The sequence below is a fragment of the Ursus americanus genome, chromosome 1 (assembly GCF_024610735.1).
Source record: "Ursus americanus isolate L20-20 chromosome 1, mUrsAme1.1.p, whole genome shotgun sequence".
In the NCBI taxonomy this organism is placed as follows: Eukaryota; Metazoa; Chordata; class Mammalia; order Carnivora; family Ursidae; genus Ursus; species Ursus americanus.
The window spans coordinates 51,540,558-51,562,411 of record NC_142127.1 but is presented as its reverse complement, the minus strand read 5'-3'; the positions used below and the strand labels follow the sequence as shown (position 1 = coordinate 51,562,411).

The window sequence follows — 21,854 nt, the reverse complement described above, 5'->3', positions numbered from 1 at the left end:
TGCATCGGGCTCCCAGCTCTGCTGGATGTTGGTAAGGATGTGCAGAAATTATAACCTTGGTGCAATGTTAGTGGGAATGAGAACCAGTATGGAGATTCCTTTAAAAATTAAAAATAAAATTACTGTATAATCCAGCAGTCCCACTTCTTGCTATATATCCCAAAGAATTGAAAGCAGGATTTTGAAGAGATATTTACGTATCCATGTTCATTGCCTCATTGTTCATCATAGTCAAGAGGTAGAAACAACCCAGATGTTCATCAGTAAATTAATGGATAAACAAAATGTGGCATATACATAAAATGGAAATATTATTAAACATTTAAAAAGAAGGAAAACCACTGAATTGTCTTGATACTCTTGTCAAACATATAATTGACTAGGAGCGCCTGGGTGACTCAGTCGGTTGAGCATCTGGCTCTTGGTTTTGACTCAGGTCATGATCTCATGGGTTGTGGGATTGAGCCCTGCATTTCAGCGGGGAGTCTGCTTAAAGATTCTCTCCTGCCCCTCCCCCCACTTACACACACACTCTCTCTCTCTAAAATAAATATATCTTGGGAAAAAAGTTAGTTGACTCTAAAAAACTCAATATCAAAACCCTCAACCCAATTTAAAAAGGGCAAAGGACTTAAATAAACATTTCGACATATGCTGCAACATGGATAAATACTGAGCACATTATACTAAGTGAAATAAGCCAGTCACATAAGACAAAAACTATGTGGTTTTACCTCCAAGAATTGTCTAAAGTAGTCAAATCACAGAAACAGAAAGGAGAATGATGGTTGCAAGGGACTGGATTTGGGGGAGAAATAGGTTTTGTTCAGTGGGTATAAATTTCAGTTTGCAAAATGAAAAAGTTCTGGAGATCATTACACACTAGTGTGAATATAGTTAACATTACTGAACTATACATTTAAAAATGGTTAAGATGGTAAATTTTATGGGTTTTTTGCCACAATTAAAATTTTTTAATCGATTGATTGTAGGTGTAGGGGCTAATTTCCGAACTCTCAATTCTATTGCACTGGTCTCTATGTCTAGCCTTATGCCAATGCCACATGGTCTTGATTACTTGACACATAGTTTTATAGTAAGTTCTGAAATAGGGAATAGTGAATACTTCAATTTTGGAGGTTTTTTTCAATATTATTTTGGCTGTTCTGTTTTGGCTTTCATTTTTCATATGAATTTTAGGATGAGCTTGTCACTTTCTACACAAAAGGCAGCTGGAATTTTCATAGAATGCATCTGTGAATCAGTTCGAAGACTATTTGCCATCTTTTTTTTTTTTTAAGATTTTATTTATTTATTTGACAGAGAGAGACAGCCAGCAAGAGAGGGAACACAAGTAGGGGGAGTGGGAGAGGAAGAAGCAGGCTCCTAGTGGAGGAGCCTGATGTGGGGCTTGATCCCAGAGCACCGGGATCACACCCTGAGCCGAAGGCAGACGCTTAACAACTGTGCCACCCAGGCGCCCCCATCTTTTTTTTTTTTTTTTTTTAAGATTTATTTATTTGAGAGAGAAAGCGAGCAAGGACAACCAGGGGGGAGGGGCAGAGGGCAGAGAGAGAAGCAGACACCCTGCTCTGAGCAGGGAGCCCGATCTGGGGCTCGATCCCAGGACCCCGAGATCATGACCTGAGCCAAAGGCAGATGCTTAACCGACTGAGCCACTCAGGCACCCCAAGAATATTGGCATCTTAACAACATTCAGTCTTTCAGTCCATGAGTATGAATGTCTTTCCACTTAATTCAGCCTTTAATTTCTGTCAATGATGCTTTGTAATTTTCTTGTACAAGTATACTTCTTTTGTTAAATATGTTCCTATCTCAGGTTAGTTTTTATCATTTACAAGCCCATTATAAATTTTAGGCCAATATCAAAAAAGACGTGATACTAAAGTTTTCATCATGTTAATAGTACTGTGTTTCTTTGGCACACTACCACTATGACATACGTTTTGCAGTTCATGCTCTCTCTTCCTCCCACCCCCATCTATATACCCAGTCTTATTCCAAGCGTCTTCTCCTCCATCTTTCCCAAGATAGTAAAGGTTTTGTTTGACTTTCTTCTCTTCATAAGTAGTCTAGATATGGAAGTCTCATTTCTGATACCATCTACATTCTTAAAAAATTATATTTGTGATAGTTAAGTCTTGTGACTCTCCCTATAATGTATGTTTTGATTATAGATTGCATCAACCTGATGTCTTCTTTGTACAAAGGTGGAATGAAAGATACTTTATCTCAGAGCCCAATAGCCAGAAGTAATCTCATATCTATAGGATCATAAAATAGGAAGTTTTTTGCAGCTGTTTCACAGTCTCAAGCTACAGATACTGGTTTCATACGTCATGACAACTATAATCACAGGATATTTCTATGTGTAATGTTTACATCTAGAATGTAGAGATGCCAAAAAAAAAAAGAGAGAGAGAGAAAGAGATTCAAGAACAGTGGCTATCAAAACAGTGCAAAGTGTTGTAAGGGTTAGGTGCAAATCCCATTTGCAGAGATCACAAATCTAGGTTTTCTTGTAGAGTCCTGGATTCACAGGTGGTCCAGAAACTGTATTTTGAGAAAATTGCTCTGTAGTATCAAAAATGTACCCTCCTTGAGACCACTCAGTATGAACACAAGTTGTAACTTAGTAGCCTTGAAGGAGTAAGAAGCATGAGAGTTGGGGAACATCTTAAATTTTGAGGTGCTTTTGGTACGTTCACAATAAACCTTGATGGTTTAGACTTGAATTATAGTGGTTGAGGCCACAGGTTTAACATGGGAATGAAAATAACTCCACTATATTGTGAATTTTGTATAGCCTTACCTGAACTAGGTATGCTTCCCCCATGCTCTGTTGGTATGATTTTTCACTTTGCCACTTTAACTAATAAGCATGCATACTTCCAATGGCCAAGTCAACTATGGTTTACTAATTTCTAAAGGTTGACTGAAAAAATCGTATGTACTTCTGAATGTTCATTTACCTAATCTGTAAATTAACTTTCAACTTAATTCATTCCTATTCATTGATCCACCCAGCATCTAATGAGCATCCGCTTACGCCAGGCACTAGTATAAGTGGTGCTGGGAATACTGCAGTGAACAAAATATTTTAAAAGTTCCTTGCCCTAATAACTAGGTAAGTGGATTCACCAGTGCTAGGTGGAAGACCATAAACATTAAGAACATAAGTGCTATGAAAAGTCTATGTGAAGGAATAGAGAATACCAGAAAATAGGAAGAGTTTTTTGTTTCTCTTTTAAAGATGGTGAACTGTAGGGGGCACCTGGGTGGCTCAGTTGGTTTAGCCTGTGACTCTTGATTTCCACTCAGGTCATGATCTCCAGATTGTGGGATCGAGTCCTGTGTCGGGCTCCTCTCTCAGCAGAGTCTACTTGTCCCTCTCCCTCTGCTCTCCCCTCCCCCTCTGCTCTCCCCTCCACACACACGTGCGCTCTCTCTCCCCCCCACCCCCTTCAAATAAACAAGTAAAATCTCTTTTTTTAAAGATTTAATTAATTTGTCTATTAGAGAGAGAGAGAGAGAGACAACACAACAGGGAGAGCAGCAGAGGGAGAAGCAGGCTCTCCACTGAGCAGGTAGCCCAACGCAGGGCTCGATCCCAGGACCTTGGGATCATGACCTGAGCCAAAGGCAGACGCTTAACTGACTGAGCCACCCAGGCACCCCATAAATAAAATCTTTTTTTTTTTTTTTTAAATGGTGAACTGTAGCATTTAAGTAGAAAGATTGTATCTCTTGTTCAGTTTCTGGCATATGCCATAAAATGGTAGTTTGCCATCTGAAAAGGATCATCTACTCCTTGAACTTTAGAGTTGTTAAAAACAACAGAACTTTCTTCTGATGAAATCTGATGTGGAAATTCAGCATATAAGAGTGATGCAGCTGTGGTTGAAATACAAAAGTGAAGGGTCCTCAACTTCCATGTTCCTTCATCTCTTTCCACCCTTTCCTCTCTTAGCACCCTGAGAGCTCTGTTAGGGAACCCAGAACATGTGGAAAACCATCAGTTTGCAGATGAGTCAGTTAAAGCTAAGAGACCTTAAGTAGCTGCCCACAGTCACTTAGCCAGTTATTAGCCTAAAGCTCTTTCCATCTTATCATCCATTCAGAAAATGTTTGAGCATCTGTGTCAGTGCTATGCTAGGAGAGTTCTGTGGATATATCGGGAACAAAGAAAGACAAGTCCCTGATCTCAAGAAGTTTTTATTATATTGGGAGGAGATAAGAAAAATAGTCAATTTATGGGGCGCCTGGGTGGCTCAGGCGTTAAGAGTCTGCCTTCGACTCAGGGCGTGATCCTGGCGTTCTGGGATCGAGCCCCACATCAGGCTCCTCCGCTGGGAGTCTGCTTCTTCCTCTCCCACTCCCCTTGCTTGTGTTCCCTCTCTCACTGGCTGTCTCTCTCTCTGTCAAATAAATAAATAAAATCTTTAAAATAAAATAGTCAATTTATAATACAGGGTGGAGTGTGGTAATAGCATCTGTCCATGTGGAAGCTCAGGGAAAGCTCTGCAGGAGCTGGTTTCTTAAATAATAAATTGGAGTTTGACCAGTTAAGAGGAGCTGCATTCATATAGTTAAATGAAGATAACCCCAAAATGCAGTCATTATCAGGATCAGGATGCCTTCATCTATAAATAACAAAGACCATCCTAATACATAATAATAAGACCCAAGGTAGTAGTCTCTAGGGTTGTTTAATTCAGTGTTCCTGGTTTTTGTTTTTTTGTTTTTAAGATTTTATTTATTTATTTATTTATTTTCTTACTAGAGAGAGAGTGCTGGAGGGGAAGGGCAGAGGCAGGGAGTGGGAAAGAATCTTAAGCGGACTCCCCTCGGAGCGCAGAGCCTGATGCGGGGCTCAATCTCACAACCCGGAGATCATGACCTGAGTCATATGCTTAACTGACTGAGCCACCCAGGCGCCCCTCAATGTTCCTGTTTAATTCAAGATTGTGATATTATCAAGAAGGGTTTTTCTCATCTTTCCGCACTTCCATTCTTTTGGTCACAAAATGGCTGCTAGATTTCCAGGGGTAATATCCAGACATAGTGTCCAGTAGAGACTCCTTTCTTTTCTCTGTTTGAGAGCCAAAGGACCCATTCAGAATCTTTTTCTAAAGCCCCTAGGAGGCTTCCCCTCATGCCCCGTTGGCCAAAACTGGTTCACATGTCCATTCTCTAACCAGTTGCCAGCTAGAGAATGGGATTACTATGATTTACTCAGACTAATTAGGATTCATCCTGCTGTTCCCTCCTGTTATTCATTGAAAGATTTTTTTTTTAAACAGAGCATTTTTGCTGAACATAGAAAATATTCCCATACAGTTGTTATGTGCTCATCACATAGAAATTAATTGCATATATGATCCTTTTTTAAGCACATTAAGAGTTTAAGAAATCCCAGAGTCACAGTGAGCTGAAAGTGTTAGGATAAGTATATCCCAATTGTTCTAATTTGCTTTAAGGTTGTCTCCTTGTCATAACACCTATCGTTTCAGTTTCCTCATAACCTTCCAGTTACTCCTAGGGTCAGAAATCTTGTTAATCTCTGAAATAGAGTCTGAAACCCGATTTTCATTTATTTGCTGCAAAAGGAATGCCCATTTCTCTAGGTTTCACTTCCTTTTATACACACACATGCACACACACACAGACACACACATAGTTGGATGTATACAAATGCCATTTTATTGTAGTGACTGCAAAATAAATGGAGTTTTTCAGGCAGTGGTTCTGTGAGGTCCTTATAGGGAATAAATTGTGGCATAATACTTGAAATTGGGGCAAAATACCCCATTTACTTGATAACAATTTAAATTTCACAAAGTTCTCTCTGTAGGAGTCACTTCTTATAATATGAATCTAGACTCCAAAGCTAACTTACTACAGATGTTTTTCCAGGTATTGAAGCTTATTAGATATAACAGAGGTGTAATTATGTCTTATAAAATAAGAAACTATTGACCATATAGTAATTCTGTCTAAATTAATTATTTTTACTGTGAATCTGAAACTTGTTAGATGTTGCGGGAGATTCACAGCAAACATTTTCCTTATACTTCCTGAAATTCTAGTGACTTTTTTCTCCTCTGCTTTCAAACTTAGAAGACGTAAACAGGAACTTTTTTGTTATTCTCACTCCCCTCATATCAGTGGATAGATGGTCAACATGTGCTCAGTTACCAGTCGGTCTGCAGAGTTATCTCAGACATTTTCATCCTTTCAGTTAATGTGCCGTCATTTTCAAAGGCTTTAGTTCAGTGCTTCTGCAAGTTTGACATGCCTGTGAAATGCCTGGGGATCTTGTTAAAATGCAGATTCTGAGGTTCTGCATTTCCAATAGACAGCTGAATGGTGTGAGCACACTTTGAGGAACAAAGTTATATTCATTATCCTGTACAGTTCCATGAAATCAGACGAGAACAGGGAAATTTGAAGTCTGTTTATGTACATCAAAGAGATGGGGATTTCTTTTGGAATAAGGATTAGTTATTTAGACACTAATCAATTAGACTAGAGTTTACTTTTTTTTGGGTAATTCTTCTTCCTTCCGCCTCCCCCCACCCACCGTCACTAACTTCCTTAATATCTCCATTCTAATAACTTTATTCAAAGAATTCTGAAGAGTTGGGAATTTTGGATTTTCTAGAGCTCATTTTTTGGCCTTGAATGAATATTGTTTATAGGGTATATTTCAGTTTGTACATTGTTTGTATATTAATTTTTAGTATTAATAATTCCAGTGTTATTTATTGTCATTTGTGAAAGAACTGGATTTATGTTTGTCATCCATAAGAGGATAATCTTATCTTCCATAACCTTATTTCTTTTTCTTTTCTTTTAGAACACTGTAAATTGCTTTAATTTGCAGTGATAATGTTTGGAAAATGGAAAAAAGAAGTGTGATATCTTAAAGTCATTCTTTGGGACTCTGGGGAATTCTAATAGAAACGAGAGTAAACCTGCAAGGGAAGAGATTAGAAATGACCTCAGCATTTTTCAGTGCCCCCTGTATTTATGGTACCTCCATACCATGAACAACATGAGAAGAACTAACTTAGTAAAGGTCAAGTCCTTAATACCGTTGACTGAATGATGTTAAATCACTAACGAACCAGCCCTAGATCCTCCTTTGTGAAGTTGCATCATTTTCTGAATATTGACATATGGTTCTTGCCAGCAGTTATATTCATTCAGAAGCAAGATGTGACTGCTGATTTTTTGAAAAGTTAAGACCTAGATTCACACAGAAAATTATGTAGGTTGTATATAAGAATCTAATATTATCATATCTTTAAAACATAACAGTTTTAAAGATTTGAAATACAGTTTGATATTACAAACTAGAATGAACAGATTTGAGAGAGTTTTAATGTTCAGCAAAGATACTATAAGTGGTAATATAACTTGGCTTTAGTGCTGGGTTGAGCCATCTTTAAGGATTTTTAGAAAATATAATCAGAATTTAGTAGCTAAGAGGTAGTTGCATGGCTAGATGGACATGAAGTGTACAGAAGAGTTAAAGTTCTTATTAAAGTATGAAGCGTTTTTTTTTTTTTTGAAGTTGTGTTTATTTAAGTAATCACCATACCCCACGTGGGGCTCCAACTCATGACCCCCAAGATCAAGAGTTGCACGCCTTCCGACTGAACCACAGGTGCCCCTTAAAATATATTAGAGAAAATTATCTCAGGGGTTTATTTTAAGTTGCAAGAATTTAGTTTTATGTAGAATATCAAATAGCACAATTGGGATTGTCCTATTTCCCACTATAAAGGTAAGTATTGTTTTGTGAAACCTGGGTCAGTTTGGATATGTGTATAAAAATAAGCTGTCTGTGCACCACATGTTTGAATCAAATATAAAATCTATTTCTTCCATTGGGTAATGTTCAAAAAAAGTTTGGGGGCGCCTGGGTGGCTCAGTCGTTAAGCGTCTGCCTTCGGCTCAGGGCGTGATCCCGGCGTTATGGGATCGAGCCCCACATCAGGCTCCTCCGCTATGAGCCTGCTTCTTCCTCTCCCACTCCCCCTGCTTGTGTTCCCTCTCTCGCTGGCTGTCTCTATCTCTGTCGAATAAATAAATAAAATCTTAAAAAAAAAATTGAAAGCTGTTGTATTAGAACACAATAGAATGGGAGATTTAACTCCAGTATGGAGAGCTTTCAGTTAGGATGGTGGACTGAGCCAGTACAGGAAGCTCCATTCTTGTTCTAAAATACAGAAACACCAGAGAAGATAACCAGAAAAGGAGGGTCTTGATGATGGTGTGTTATTTTTAGAACACACAGAAGGACTTGAAAGCGAATAAGGGATTTTCTAGATGTCAAAAACAAAGAGGAAACTCAGTGAGAGTAGAGAGTGAAATCAATAGAGTATGGCCCTCAGGGGGAAAAAAACCCAGTTTGTATATGGCCTAGAGGCCTTGGCGGGCGTAGGAATGAGTTAAGGCATAGGCCCCAGACTGCAGGTGCTGGAATGAGGCTCACTCATAAAGCCTAGAAAAAGCAGTCCTTCCCATGATCAGATACTACAAAACCTCCCATTCCCACCCCTTCTGGACAAGGAAGAAACTGTACTGTCAGGAATTAGAGACTAGGATGGCAATATAAGAGGTAGGGGGCTTTAATCTGCATTACCAATAACCTAGTGCAGAAACACTAAGCATTAAAATGATCCAGAGCCCACGACCCTTCATACATCTTTCCCTGGAAGAACAAGCATAGAACTACCCCATAGATACATTTCCAAACACAGGGCACCACAGACTCCCTTCAAACTTGAGTGCTGCTGCCAAATGACCATACGCTCCAAACAGCACAGCACATACACAGGAACCAACTGTTGTGAGAGACTGCTAGCTGATGATTCATGGTGGGAGGCAGAGTTTTACCCAAGAAACCAGAAGTAATTAGGGCAGCCCGGAAAGAAATTTTAAATTATTCTGTTTAAAATATGGAATGGGACTAAGAATTTATTAAATGAGTAAAATATTACTTTAAAAAAGCAGGTAGATTTGAAAGAGAAACAAATAGAATTTTTAGAAATAAAACTAGGGGTGCCTGTGTGGCTTGGTCAGTTAAGCATCCAACTCTTGATTTTGGTTCAGGTATGATCTCAGAGTTGTGGGATTGAGCCCTGTGTTATGCTTGAGATTCTCTCCCTCTCTCTCTGCCCCTCCCCCCCAAATAAATAAATTAATCTTGGGGGGGGGATATGTGCACATGCTTTAAAAAAAAAGGAATAAAATTAGTATCAGGGAAAAGAAATACAAACAATGTAAATGAACTTCAGGAAAATCAAATTATGAAATCTGGAATTTCAAGACTTGCTAAGAAGGTCAGATTATAAGAGCAAAGGTAAATTTGAGACATGGTCTTTTGGAAATCTAATACTAACTTAATATTAAAGATCTCATTCCGCCCAACAGTCTTAACGTCACAACCTGCCAGTGTATTTCAAAGTGTCATCCTTTTAGTCTTAAAACTGATTGTCCCTGCTTTGTCCCCTTGCTATGGAATCATTACCAGAGAGAAAAATACGACTTATGGCAATTCTTCTTTCCATTTGTCACTCATAAGACTTTAGGGAAGTCAACATGGCTCTGACTCCTTATCAAGAAAAAGATGGATCCCCTTGCAATAATCTGTATAAATTTGCAAAACGAGTATTATCAAAGTCTTTACAGTTTAACTCTTTGGGAGTGTACTGTCTTTACTGTTTGTCTCCCCTCATATAATTTGATATTCTATGACAATATCATTATCATTTTATTATTTTGGTTTCTAACAATTGGATAGTTTTCTTTAGACATTTGCTAACATTTGTATATGGAGATTATTATTCAGTTACTTTGACAGAATGCACTTGAAATTGTTTTTCTAGTGGTGGTACTGAGCTCAACTTTGATTTTCCATATTCCTCATATGCCAGTAGCACACATTTTTAGATGACTAACTATAGTTTGGGGTATGGTTTGTAGCAATAGAATAGACATTTTTCTGCAAAAGGTAACTGGTCCCAATGGGGTTCAAACTTGTGATCTTGGCCTCATTATCACACTTTTGTAACCATCAGACGTAATAGATTTATTTTATGTATTTCAGTCTGTAATCTTGAAATTGAGTACTATTTTTTATTACCCAAGGTTTATTACAAATATGTAATTAAAAATCACTTTGGGACATTTCTCACTTTTGTTTGATAGTAAAAGTAACAAAAGTAAAGCAGACAGCCAAAGAGCCCAACTCACTTTTCATCTTCCCTGTGTTTTCTATGACAGTGAAAGTCACAAAAGTGAAGCTTGCAGGCAAAGAGCCTAACTCACTTTACGGAGAGTGCTCCGGTACCTTTTTCTTTTAGTGAGGCTATAGCAGGTCTGATGTCAGTCACTTTAGAGACCTTTAGACCTCAGTGCTCATTTATTGCTAAAATGTACCAGCTCTGCTTCTGCATTATGAAGATCATCTGTCAACACTTTGAGATATTCTCCTTTGTTATTAAGCTTGTGATGCTCTACACTGTCAGGTTTTTTGCCAATTATAGTTAAGGTACAATGGTGTATTCACCAGATCAAAGTCTCACATTGGCGGTAGAGGAATGATTTGTAAGTCTTTATTCATCTGAATTGTACAATAGAACACCTGAGGAATGCAAATAATCCCTCTGAGGACTCTGCAGGAAAGGCTGTTAAAATGACAGGGTAGAACTATTGTTATTCTGAATTGATGTTTTAGCCAAAGTAATTATTTCTTATCTTGTTGTTTCATAACAGTTCTGGTTTTATTAGTTATGTTGACCATATTTATGAAGCAAAATGTGTATGATATTTTTATATTATCCTTCTACCTCGGCTTGTTTTATTTCATTTTCAATGAATCTGTATTTGGTATGGAATCTTTATACACACACACACACACACACACACACACACACACACTTGGCTCTGACTTGTGTAATAAACGTATGTTACTAAACCATATCGTTTTGTTTGAACAGTGTAAGTCTGTGAAGTAACTTAGAATCTCATAATGTTATTATAGGCAGAAGTATCCGTTTAAATTTTCCCTTTTCTGGGGTGCCTGGCTGGTTCAGTCTGTGGAATGTGCAACTCTTGATCTCAGGGTTGTGAGTTCGAGCCCCACGTTGGGTGTAGAGATTACTTAAAAAATAAAATCTTTTTAAAAAAATAGCAAAAATAGAAACAAATTTTCCCTTTTTTCCTTAACCTATCCTTTATAATTTTGGATAAGAAAATACCTGCTGTGGATTTCCTATTTTAAAGGACAAATACTTTATTCCAAAATAAATCTTAGGGATTGGTCCATTCTTTCAGGATGTGACCAAAGGAAAAAAAAATACTATGAAGATCAAAACTACTGATAGTATTAAATAAGTAAATTACAGGCTAACCTTATATAACAAACATGTACAGACTATTATGTGAATTTTTCATTCCCTTATCCTATCCTAAATCCTACTTGGTAGGCCATATTCCTAATTTTATAATAACTGATCCCCTGCCATTTTCTTTGATAGGTGAGTTTTGGTGAATTTGTGGTTTAGTTTTTGTGCTTCTTTTCCCCTATTGTGACACTTACATTGATTATTTAAAGAATTCCTGCCACAATTTTTTGTCATAATAGCTATTAAAACCTTGGTATAGGGGAACCTGGGTGGCTCAGTCATTAAGCGTCTGCCTTCGGCTCAGGGCGTGATCACAGGGTGCTGGGATCAAGCCCCGCATCAGGCTCCTCTGCTGGGAGCCTGCTTCTTCCTCTCCCACTCCCCCTGCTTATGTTCCCTCTCTCGCTGGCTGTCTCTATCTCTGTCGAATAAATAAATTAAATCTTTAAAAAAAAAAAAAAAGGAATACACCAGAGGGATTGATCTGTCAAATAAATAAATAAAATCTTTTTTAAAAGAGAAAAAAAAACCAAAACACTTTGGTATAAATGCGGGAGGCTCATAGAACTATGTAAGACTATGGTATGCAGTAATATTTTTAACATAAGTTTCTGTGAAATCTATATTCACTTCTATACTTCCAGAATCATAGGCATAGGGACGCCTGGGTGGCTCAGTTAAGTGTGTGCCTGGGTACTGGGATCAAGCCCCGCATCAGGGCTCCCTCTCCATCTGCCCCTACCCTCCCCACCTTGTTCTCGCGCTCTCTCTCTTTCTCTCTCTCAAGTAGATAAATAAAATCTTAAAAAAAAAAAAAGACAAAAACAAAGAATCATAGGCATATAATCTGTGATTATCTGAGAATGAAAATTAGCTATAGTAACTACTGTTATTAGTAACACTAATAATCATAATAGTAATGCTGTTTACTGTATGCCAGGCATTACTTTTCCAGGTTCATTACAATATAATATGTACGACAATTGTCTCCATTTTTATAGGTGAGGAAACAGGTTTAGAAGGGTTTGATAACCTGCCCAGGAATAAAGAGCTAACAAAGTAGTAGTAGAATCAGAACCTGGTTAATGTATTCACTACACTTATTTCATTTATGTTCTAACTACTGCTTTGCCAAAACAACCCATAATCTGAAAGAAAAAAAAAATCACTCAATAACATCTTTTCGGGTAACAACTTGGTGTCTATTCCCTAACTGATTGGGCTTTCCAAACCCTTTGTGATTGAAGGAATTTATTTCCTCTACAGTTCTCTTATTTGTGCTCCTGCTAAAGTAAGAACAGTGTGGAAATAATCAACTAGGTTTGTAAATGTGCATTTCTGGATGTGTTTGTTTTGATTAGCCAAAATCTCCCTCAAAGACAGGTAAGCTCTTGTTAGTCCAAAAGGGAACTGGCCTAGGCATATAAATATCTGGGTGGAACAAATGATTTATTTGGCAAAAACTCTTCAAAATTAGCTGGCACTTCTTAGGTGTGGTTCCTATACAAACAGAACATAATGTTTTTGCTTCTTAAAAATTTACTTTGTAAAGTAAGGAAAATAATAAATCATAAAATTGAGGTTTTCAAGGACATAGGTGTTAACGCTGAACAAATTTAGTGTAACTTTAAAAAGTTTTATAATATTTGTATAATGGTTCGTATAGATAATGTGCTAAAGTAAAACTAGGTTACAGTAAAATCTTATGGCGTATACCTGAAGCAATTGCTGCCTGTTAATGCCTTGACCTTGGAAAGCTATACACAAAAAGATGGCATCATAAAACCGTGCAATTCTTATGAATATGTATGTGCTACTTGATAATAATGAATGTGGTACAGTCATGCATGCACTACAAGATAATGTTGTGCCCTTTTTTGTCTACAGGTTGATAAAAATTAAAGAGTGGGTGGACAAGTATGACCCAGGTGCCTTGGTCATTCCTTTTAGTGGGGCCTTGGAACTCAAGTTGCAAGAATTGAGTGCTGAGGAGAGACAGAAGTATCTGGAAGCGAACATGACACAAAGGTTAATTAGCATTCATTTTCCCTACACTTTATTATCAACTATTTCCTTGCAGTAATTTAATTGCTTGCGCTGATAGAATAATAAATGACAGAGTAATTACCATTATAAAGAGGGAATCTTCTCCTTTCTTTACCATGAGACAGAGTGAAAAGATTTATTTTAAATTAAGTTTTTAACTGTCATCTGTCATCTCTGTACAGTGTTTTAATTATAACATAGGTATTAGTTATGTATATTTTTGAGAAGGAATGATCGCCAAAACTCTTTCGTCATGTTCAGTGGGGGAGGGGAAAGGGTGAATCAGTTGCCTTAATTTTTTCTGAGTAGCACTAATATATTGTTTAAACATTGGATTTCAATCAAATAATTTTGCTTTCATGACCCACGTCCTGGAAATAATTAATATTGGAGGAAAATAGTCATAGAATGGGTAGATCAGATTTTTCTTTTTTTTTATAGTAAACAATTAAAAATGATATATTCAGACGAATACAATTAAAACCAATTTTAGAAGGGATTTTTTTAGAAACAGTTACATGGTTTCAGGCCTCTTCAAGTGTGTTATGAAAGATGAATGGTCATTTACTAATATCCTTAACATTTCGGCTCGAAATGAATAATTTTAGCTCTATACTGATCTCTGGCACAATCAACTTATATGTTGAGTGAATTTGTTTCATTTTATTTCAGCGCTTTGCCAAAGATCATTAAGGCTGGGTTTGCAGCACTCCAACTAGAATACTTTTTCACTGCAGGCCCAGATGAAGTACGTGCATGGACCATCAGGGTAAGATTCATACTTATTCATCAGCTATATCCAGTTCCACACTATTGAATTCAGATTGATATCACTGACTTTGAAGTTTGTCATGGTGGCGGTTAGCTAGTCATTACAGATGAGGTTTTTGTCCAGGATAACTTTAATTATTTGTGAGCTGCTGAACAGTGAAAGTGGAGCGGCATTGATTGAGGCAGGTAACAATTGATTCTGCCTATTACATAGTCTGAATTTCTTCATCCTGTAGAATCTGTCTACCCTCCTCCTGTGGTCCGAGATAAGACGCACCAGTATTGTGCTTGCTTAATCTGTGTGACTGGGTTTGTCTGCAGTGAAATTGATGTTGCTTTTCATTTTGTATTCGCTAAGTTTGTTTGGGTTGCGGGTGGTTCTTTCCTCCTTTGCTTTGCTCGGATTACATTTTCAGCAATAAAAGCAATATGACATCATTATGCTCTTCATAGATACACAGTTGGGCTCAAAGAGCTAAACTCAATGTGTAATAATTCATGCTTTTTTATTTGAATTCATAGAAGTAGTGTTTATTTTTGCAGTGTTATATATTCAATCTTTCTTCTTTAAAAATGTGATATATATTTTAAATATTGATGTATACTGATTACGACCAGAAAGAATGACTAATTTATTCCCAGAGGACAATGGAAACTGTGAACTGTAATGGCTTGCTTTTAAATGTAAATATATTGTAATATGGTAGTCACTATTGAAAAATATTTTGAAATATATGTAGTCCCAAATAACGTTTCAGAATATAAAAATAATGTCAAAACTTTCAGAAATATTCAGTGTCTTATGGATTCTTTTATTATGCTTTTTTTAGTATATGCTCCCTGATAAATTTTAGTGCTGTTTTGATTTCTGTTTTCACTGACTATCATAATTTATCGTTACATTTATTTTGATTTAATATGGATAGAATCACGGAGGCAGTTCATCGTAACGTTAAATGTGTTGTGTGAATCTGAGATTCACTTTTATTCCTTCTACTCTTTGTAAAAAGTGTTTGATTGACTTCTAACCAAGGTCCTTTTATATAGACTTAGAAAATAATGTCAAAGCAAATCTAAGTTGGTAAACAAATTGCCACAGTTTATTTTCACTATATATTTTAGAGACTTAAAACTTCCAAACTTAAGTATATGCAGCAGGGAAGATAACATGTTCTGGGCTTGAAAGTGTGAAAGCTGGTTTATCTTAAGACTGATTGTAAGTATCCATGATTTAATGTGCTGAGATATTTAGTCAGGTAAGCATCAGTGAGTAGCCATATTAACCCAATACATCTTTTATTGTAAAAACTGTGCTTTATAGTGTCAGACTCCTTATCACTTTAACATGCTTTATTAAGCAGCCTTTAGGTCACCATTATTTCTCAAATTTCTTTCCATGGTTGTGTGTGTCTGGAATGTATGTCCTTGTAATTTAACATATGGAGTAATTATAAGACATTTTTCTTCCCATATCAACTTGAATTTTCCTTCTTGATGGTTAGAGGCAGCGTGTGTTATGTTAAATGTTTGAAAATTTTATTACTAAAATTTTATGAGAATTTCAAAATTATTTGCTGAACATAGATTATATGATTTGTTGCAAATGTCTTTAAAATGTCCCTTTATATATTGATTTTTATATGTTCTTTAGATGAGCTGAAATTTTAAGGCTTTTTATCTTTTTAAAACCTTTGATAATTCAGCTTGAAAGTTACTTGAAAATCCTTATTTTTTTCCACTGTGAAGAATAGAAAATCGAAATGAAACCGACACCAGAACTAGCCCACTGCATCTAAATCAATACAACTGGATGACTGTTAGGAAAAACAAAGCTGTGCTTTAATATCTACTGATGTGTCTGTGCTCAAATCTGCTGCACAGACAGTGCCCCGTGTTAAAAATGTACTAATTGTATATCTGACATCTTAACCGTAGTATTAAACTAAGTTCAAGTTGAATCCAACTGCAGATCAGAGAAAAGAAACTCTACGCTTACAATCAATCATCTTAAATGCAATTAGTTTTCTCTGGTCTTTCTTCTCAAAGAAAGGGACGAAGGCTCCTCAAGCTGCAGGAAAGATTCACACAGATTTTGAAAAAGGATTCATTATGGCTGAAGTAATGAAATATGAAGATTTTAAAGAGGAAGGTTCTGAAAATGCGGTCAAGGTAAGAAATTTTTTTCTGATTTCGTGTTTATCATTTTTACTACTATGAAAATGTTCATGAGTAAAGTGAATGATAACTGTCTTTTAAAATGGGCGTCAGGGTTTAGTGTTACTGTCAATGATTACAGAGCCGTAGGTGTTCACATGCTTTTAGGTGATTTTTAAAATGTGTGAATTGTCAGTATATTTGTGTTGTATGTTAATATATTTCTAAAACTGAAAATAAAAAATAGTTTTAAGTAATTACAATTTCAAAGAGTTTGTTCACTAACCGCCAATGAAAAACTATACTTATTACATTTGAATATCTGAAATAGAAGTAGTATGTATATGCTTATGATTAATTCAAGGAAAGGGACAGAAATTTAGTTAAATAAAACCTGTTCTTGCTAAAACTTCATGGTTGTACTTTTTTTTAAGATCTTTGGGAATTTGATTTGCTTTCTCAACACTAGAGGGCAGGTCCAAAATTGTGCTTTATTTTAGCTAATAAGTATAATTTGATTTGCAGCCACTAACAATGAAGCATTGCTGTACATGAGTAATAAAAGATTTTGTTAAATGTAAATGCTGCTGCAAGCTTAATTTTGTTTGGCTTTATTAGGTTTTACTTGGCAAAATCTAGTACTGTGTCATCTCTAATCGATAAATAGGTCAAGTGATTAAACTGACATTGTATGAAAGCTTCTTTGTCTTTAATTTAATTTGATATTTGAAGACTACCATAGAAAATATTGCAGACGTTAAAGAGGTCTCTCTTGTGTTTACTATTTCATAATTTGAAAGGAATGCAAAAAAGTTTATTTCAAGTTTAGTTTATTCTCATCGGTAATCATTGGAAAGATCATACTGAACAGCAGGACTTTAATAGAACTGTTGGAACCCCAGGAAGAGGAGGGAAAAATCTTGGTATAATTGGTTCAATGTAGAATGAGAGCCATTTTGTTTTCTTAAGTGGAGTGAAAGAAGTTACATTTTATAACTAAACAAAGTCATTAACTTTTTAATGGTGTCATTTGTATCGATAGGTACGCAAATATTGAGATTGAACTTTGTCAGGAATACTCATCAGACTTGAAAAATCTGATTATTTTTCAACATGCTGCATCATGTTGGCATATGTATTTTTCATAGAGTAAAGATGATTAAAATAAGGATATTTTTCTATCACTAGAATTCAGGAGGGAATGCTTCTTTCCTATACTCTCATGTATAAACCTGTTTTATCAATCCTTAATCAATGTCTATTGTAATAAACTTGAAAGATACATAAATTGGGAATGCTTCCTTGTACTATACAGAGAAACCTTATAATGTGTAATAAAATAATATTTCTTGCTTGTGAAAATGCTTCATACTAACTGAAAGCTTCTATACTATAAATTAGAAAAAGATTGACCTCTGGCTTTTCAGCTTAGAATACCATTAAGTATTTTGTGTGTTTTTTAATCTCCAAAACTAACATTTCAGAATTTGAACTCCAAGTAAAGTAAAACATTTATGAATCGCTTTATGCTCTCTTTTTCAACAAATAGTTACTTGTATATTATCAAGTAGGTTTCAGGTTTAAGAGCAAGATTGCATGTGTGTGTATTTCTAACACCAGTGCAGCATAACTAATTTAATGCCAGCGCTGTGAACTATATACTGAATAGCTCTGTGTGGGCTTTGTAGTCTACAGGGATATCACATTATTAGCAATCATATCTGCTTAGGCAAAGCTGGCTTCTACAGATGGCTGCTTTCAAGTGCAAATGAACTGGTTAGACGTGTCTTGTTTAATACATACTCAAGATTCACAAATGGGTATTGATTTTTTTTTTTCAACCAGTGTTTCTGATAGCAGTGGAAATGGATTAAATGGTCTCTAGAGAATTTAAAGGAACACTGTCACCTTTAATTAGTAGTAAACTTGAGTGGTAACAAAGTATATAACCTTACATTAATATGTCATGTCAATATGTATTTGATTTAAATTGTCTATATAGTTTTATAACAGTGGGCTTTAGAATCTCAAAATAAGTAGCATATGGCCTTCAATATATCACATGTCTTTACAGAAATCATGTGAATGTGGGTATGTGCGTGTATGTGTATATATGTATCTTTTAGAATGTTAAGGTATCTTGGTTTTTTTAAAAGTTAGCTCCAGTTTATTAGCATGTAATCGGTAGGTGATTTTTAATATGTAGTCTAGACATTTGAAAATGTGCTTACTAGGGCTCTGTGATCTGCTTTGTTGATTTTAACCTCAGATGTACAATCTTTGTTAGTGTTATTTCTGATTAGTGTAATTGCACTTGACTTTGAACATTCTTATCAATAGCCTCAAAGAGAAGTACTAATCTTATTGGGCAAAGGTTTCATGTTCTCAATAAATTCTCGCAGAAAGAAAATACTTTAGAGAATTTTTTCCAAAAGATCCTCGAGTTCTCATTGTTGAGCAGCCGATGGTGGGGTCATGTGGGACTGTGTCCGTTGTGTGCAGTATTAAGTGTAGACGCTAAAGAGCCCGTTGTGCTTTGGGTGAGTGTGTGTGCTGTGCCTGGCGCGAACCTGGGTCTCTGGGCTGCTGCTTGTTTGTACAGAATCACTGCGGATTGCGCTCTTGGATCTGCATACCAGCAGGTGGAATCAGTTGCTTTGCCGACTGATTTACAAGTGGGAAACGTATCTGTCTTTGCAGTTCCAACCTGTTAGAGCCTGCTTGTAGCTAGGGCCGGTAGTCAGTAGACTTCTTCGTGATGAATTCTAGCCTACACCACTGTGTGTGGTCATTGTCAAGACTAAATAAAAAACTACAAGGAAATCATTTAAAATCTGTACGTTAAGATTGATAATAGTTTTCCTTGTAGCAAACTCCTTTTGGCATCACCAGAATCACCAAATAATTTCCTTAAGAAAATAAAGTAGCTTCAAACTAGTTATATAGTCTTTTCTTCCTGCCTGGTTTGATCTGTTTTGTTACAGTGACTTGCCGGATGTTTGCAGACACATCAGAAATGTACCATAAACAGCATGTAATGAAACTTAATGATATTGGTATAATTACATTTATGTACCAACAGTTTAGTAGAGAATACATTATGATTATGTATGTATGGAAAATCTAGTTCTGCCCAAATCAGGAATATTGTGCTTCTCTCCAAGTCTAGTTTTGAACTTACATATTTTCCTATATTTCTTTTTTGTTTGTTTGTTTAATATGACCCAAGAAATAGAATGCTTTTTGCATCTGATGCTATCATTTACCTCATGCATTTCACTGTATAATAACCCATTTCCTCTCTATCTCTTCTTTACAGGCTGCTGGAAAGTACAGACAACAAGGCAGAAATTATATTGTTGAAGATGGAGATATTATCTTCTTCAAATTTAATACACCGCAGCAACCGAAGAAGAAATAAATGTTATTGTTCAGATAAATGTACAACTTCCAAAAATGGATATGATTTTTTTAAATTAACATTTCTGAAAACTGAGGGAAAAATAAAGTTGGGGGATGGGAATCTTCTAAAAACAGAATTATTTTTGTTTTAAAATTAAAATACTGTGTACCTCCAATGAAATGCAAGTTCACTGAATGTGAACAGCTTTGCTTTTCACGTGATTAAGACCCTACTCCAAATTGTAGAAGCTTTTCAGGAACCATATTACTCTCATGATACTTCATTAATCTCCATCATGTATGCCAAGCCTGACACATTTGACAGTGAGGACAATGTGGCTTGCTCCTTTTTGAATCTACAGATAATGCATGTTTTACAGTACTCCAGATGTCTACACTCAATAAAACATTTGACAAAACCAGCCTTGGTGTGTTTGGGGATGTCTGTATTGACTGACTGTGGTGTGCTGAATGCGATACGGCACCTGGTGGTTGCTGATTACAGAATTTTAAGGCGTGTGTATGACACAGTAACTGGCAGTGTGGGGCAGCTGCAATTGTATCTTAAAAGTGAGTCTTTCATGGGACTCAGAAGAATAGTATACCAGGGATTTGTCTCAAGAAAGTTAATTAATTTGTAGATGGACATTTTTTGAAAGATGATAGCAATGATGTTACAAAGAATATAACATAGATAAACTGTGACCAAAAGGAAAACAACGCTGGAAAAAAAAAATTCTGCTTCAAAAATTAAGGGATTTTTGGTGGTGGTTCTGACTATACTGAGAAGTGTATTCATTTTTAATATTTCCTTTGAAATTATGGAATTATTGTGAAAACTAACCCATTTGTGTTTGGTGGGTTATATCCTTGTTTCAATTCCATAGTGAGTGTAAAAGTCCACTACTAAAAAGATTAGACCTTGAAAACTAGAACTTTTCTTATATTTGCCATTAAAATATTTTAGACTAGTTGAAATTTTAGTATGCGTACGTTAAGCACTTTCAAAAAACATAGCAGAAAACTGAAAGAAAATAGTAACAACTTGGTTATTTGCAGACGTTTTGCCACTTCACCTTCTTCTCTTATGATGATAGTAGAGTCTCCTCATCCTCACGTTCACACTCCCGCGTGACCTCCCTTGTCCGCATCCATGGCCCTCCCGTGGTGGTCTGTGATCACAGGACCATTTCCGTCGAGGGCAGATTCAGTGGAATGCAGTTAGCCCCCTGTGTTACTGTGTCACGTTAAAGATAAGGAAGTGTCAAAACACACAAACACACAAACTGAACATTGAAAGTTACTTAGCAAAGCAGAAAAGGCAAGAAGTAATTTTAAAAGAGATATGGCTTTACATAGGAAAGATGTTTAAAGAGGATTGGTTAAGTAATGAATAAAATTTAGAAGCTCTCTAGTCTGTGTTCCTTTTGAGAATCAAATGCTGGTCTTCTGCTAACATAAAAATTAGTACAGAAAAATAAGAATCAGTGGGAAGGTTTGTTTTAAAGAACTAAATAAATAAAACTCAGGTACAGGTGCAGCTGACCAAGTTTGCTGTGAAAATTCTTATTATTTTTCTGTATTGGAGGAATGTATAGATTAGTGGATTTGTTCAAGATTTCAGCAATATAGGAAGAAATCAAATGTCTTGCTTTTGAGTCTTCTCCGAAGTAAATTGCATAGACTTCTTAAAGAAGTTTGAATCTCCTTAGAAAGCCTTTAAGATTGCGTAATTTTACTTTCTGCCTAACTTCTAGTGTGATAATTGTGCATTGCACAACAGAGCCGTTAATAAGAGAAAGCAGTTAGTTTTGAGGAAACTGTATTCATTAGGGGTCGAAATTAAATGCCAAAAATGTTTCATTTGATTAGAAGTTCTGCAACATTATACATGTACAAAATTATATTTTCTATAGAAGTTGAGAATTCCAAGAACTTTGACATATAGATAACTGGCCGTGTGCTTGTATCATTTCCCCTCTTTTAATATTGGTGTTAATGAGTGGATTTTTAGGATTACAAGTGAATGTTTTTTCACCT

General features: G+C 36.0%; 1 protein-coding gene across 2 annotated transcripts in view; it reads left to right on the top strand.

Annotated features, from left to right (window-relative positions):
- The window catches only part of OLA1 (Obg like ATPase 1), a 173,164-nt gene extending 152,928 nt beyond the window's left edge, over window positions 1-20,236 (top strand). For both annotated transcript variants that reach the window (XM_045800331.2, XM_045800332.2), the window contains 4 exons: window positions 13,329-13,469; window positions 14,160-14,256; window positions 16,305-16,427; window positions 19,732-20,236. In XM_045800331.2, coding sequence (XP_045656287.1) covers window positions 13,329-13,469; window positions 14,160-14,256; window positions 16,305-16,427; window positions 19,732-19,833 — 463 coding nt within the window. In that variant the 3' untranslated portion in view covers window positions 19,834-20,236. The remainder of the gene's footprint in view (window positions 1-13,328; window positions 13,470-14,159; window positions 14,257-16,304; window positions 16,428-19,731) is intronic.
- Window positions 20,237-21,854: the final 1,618 nt, after the last annotated feature.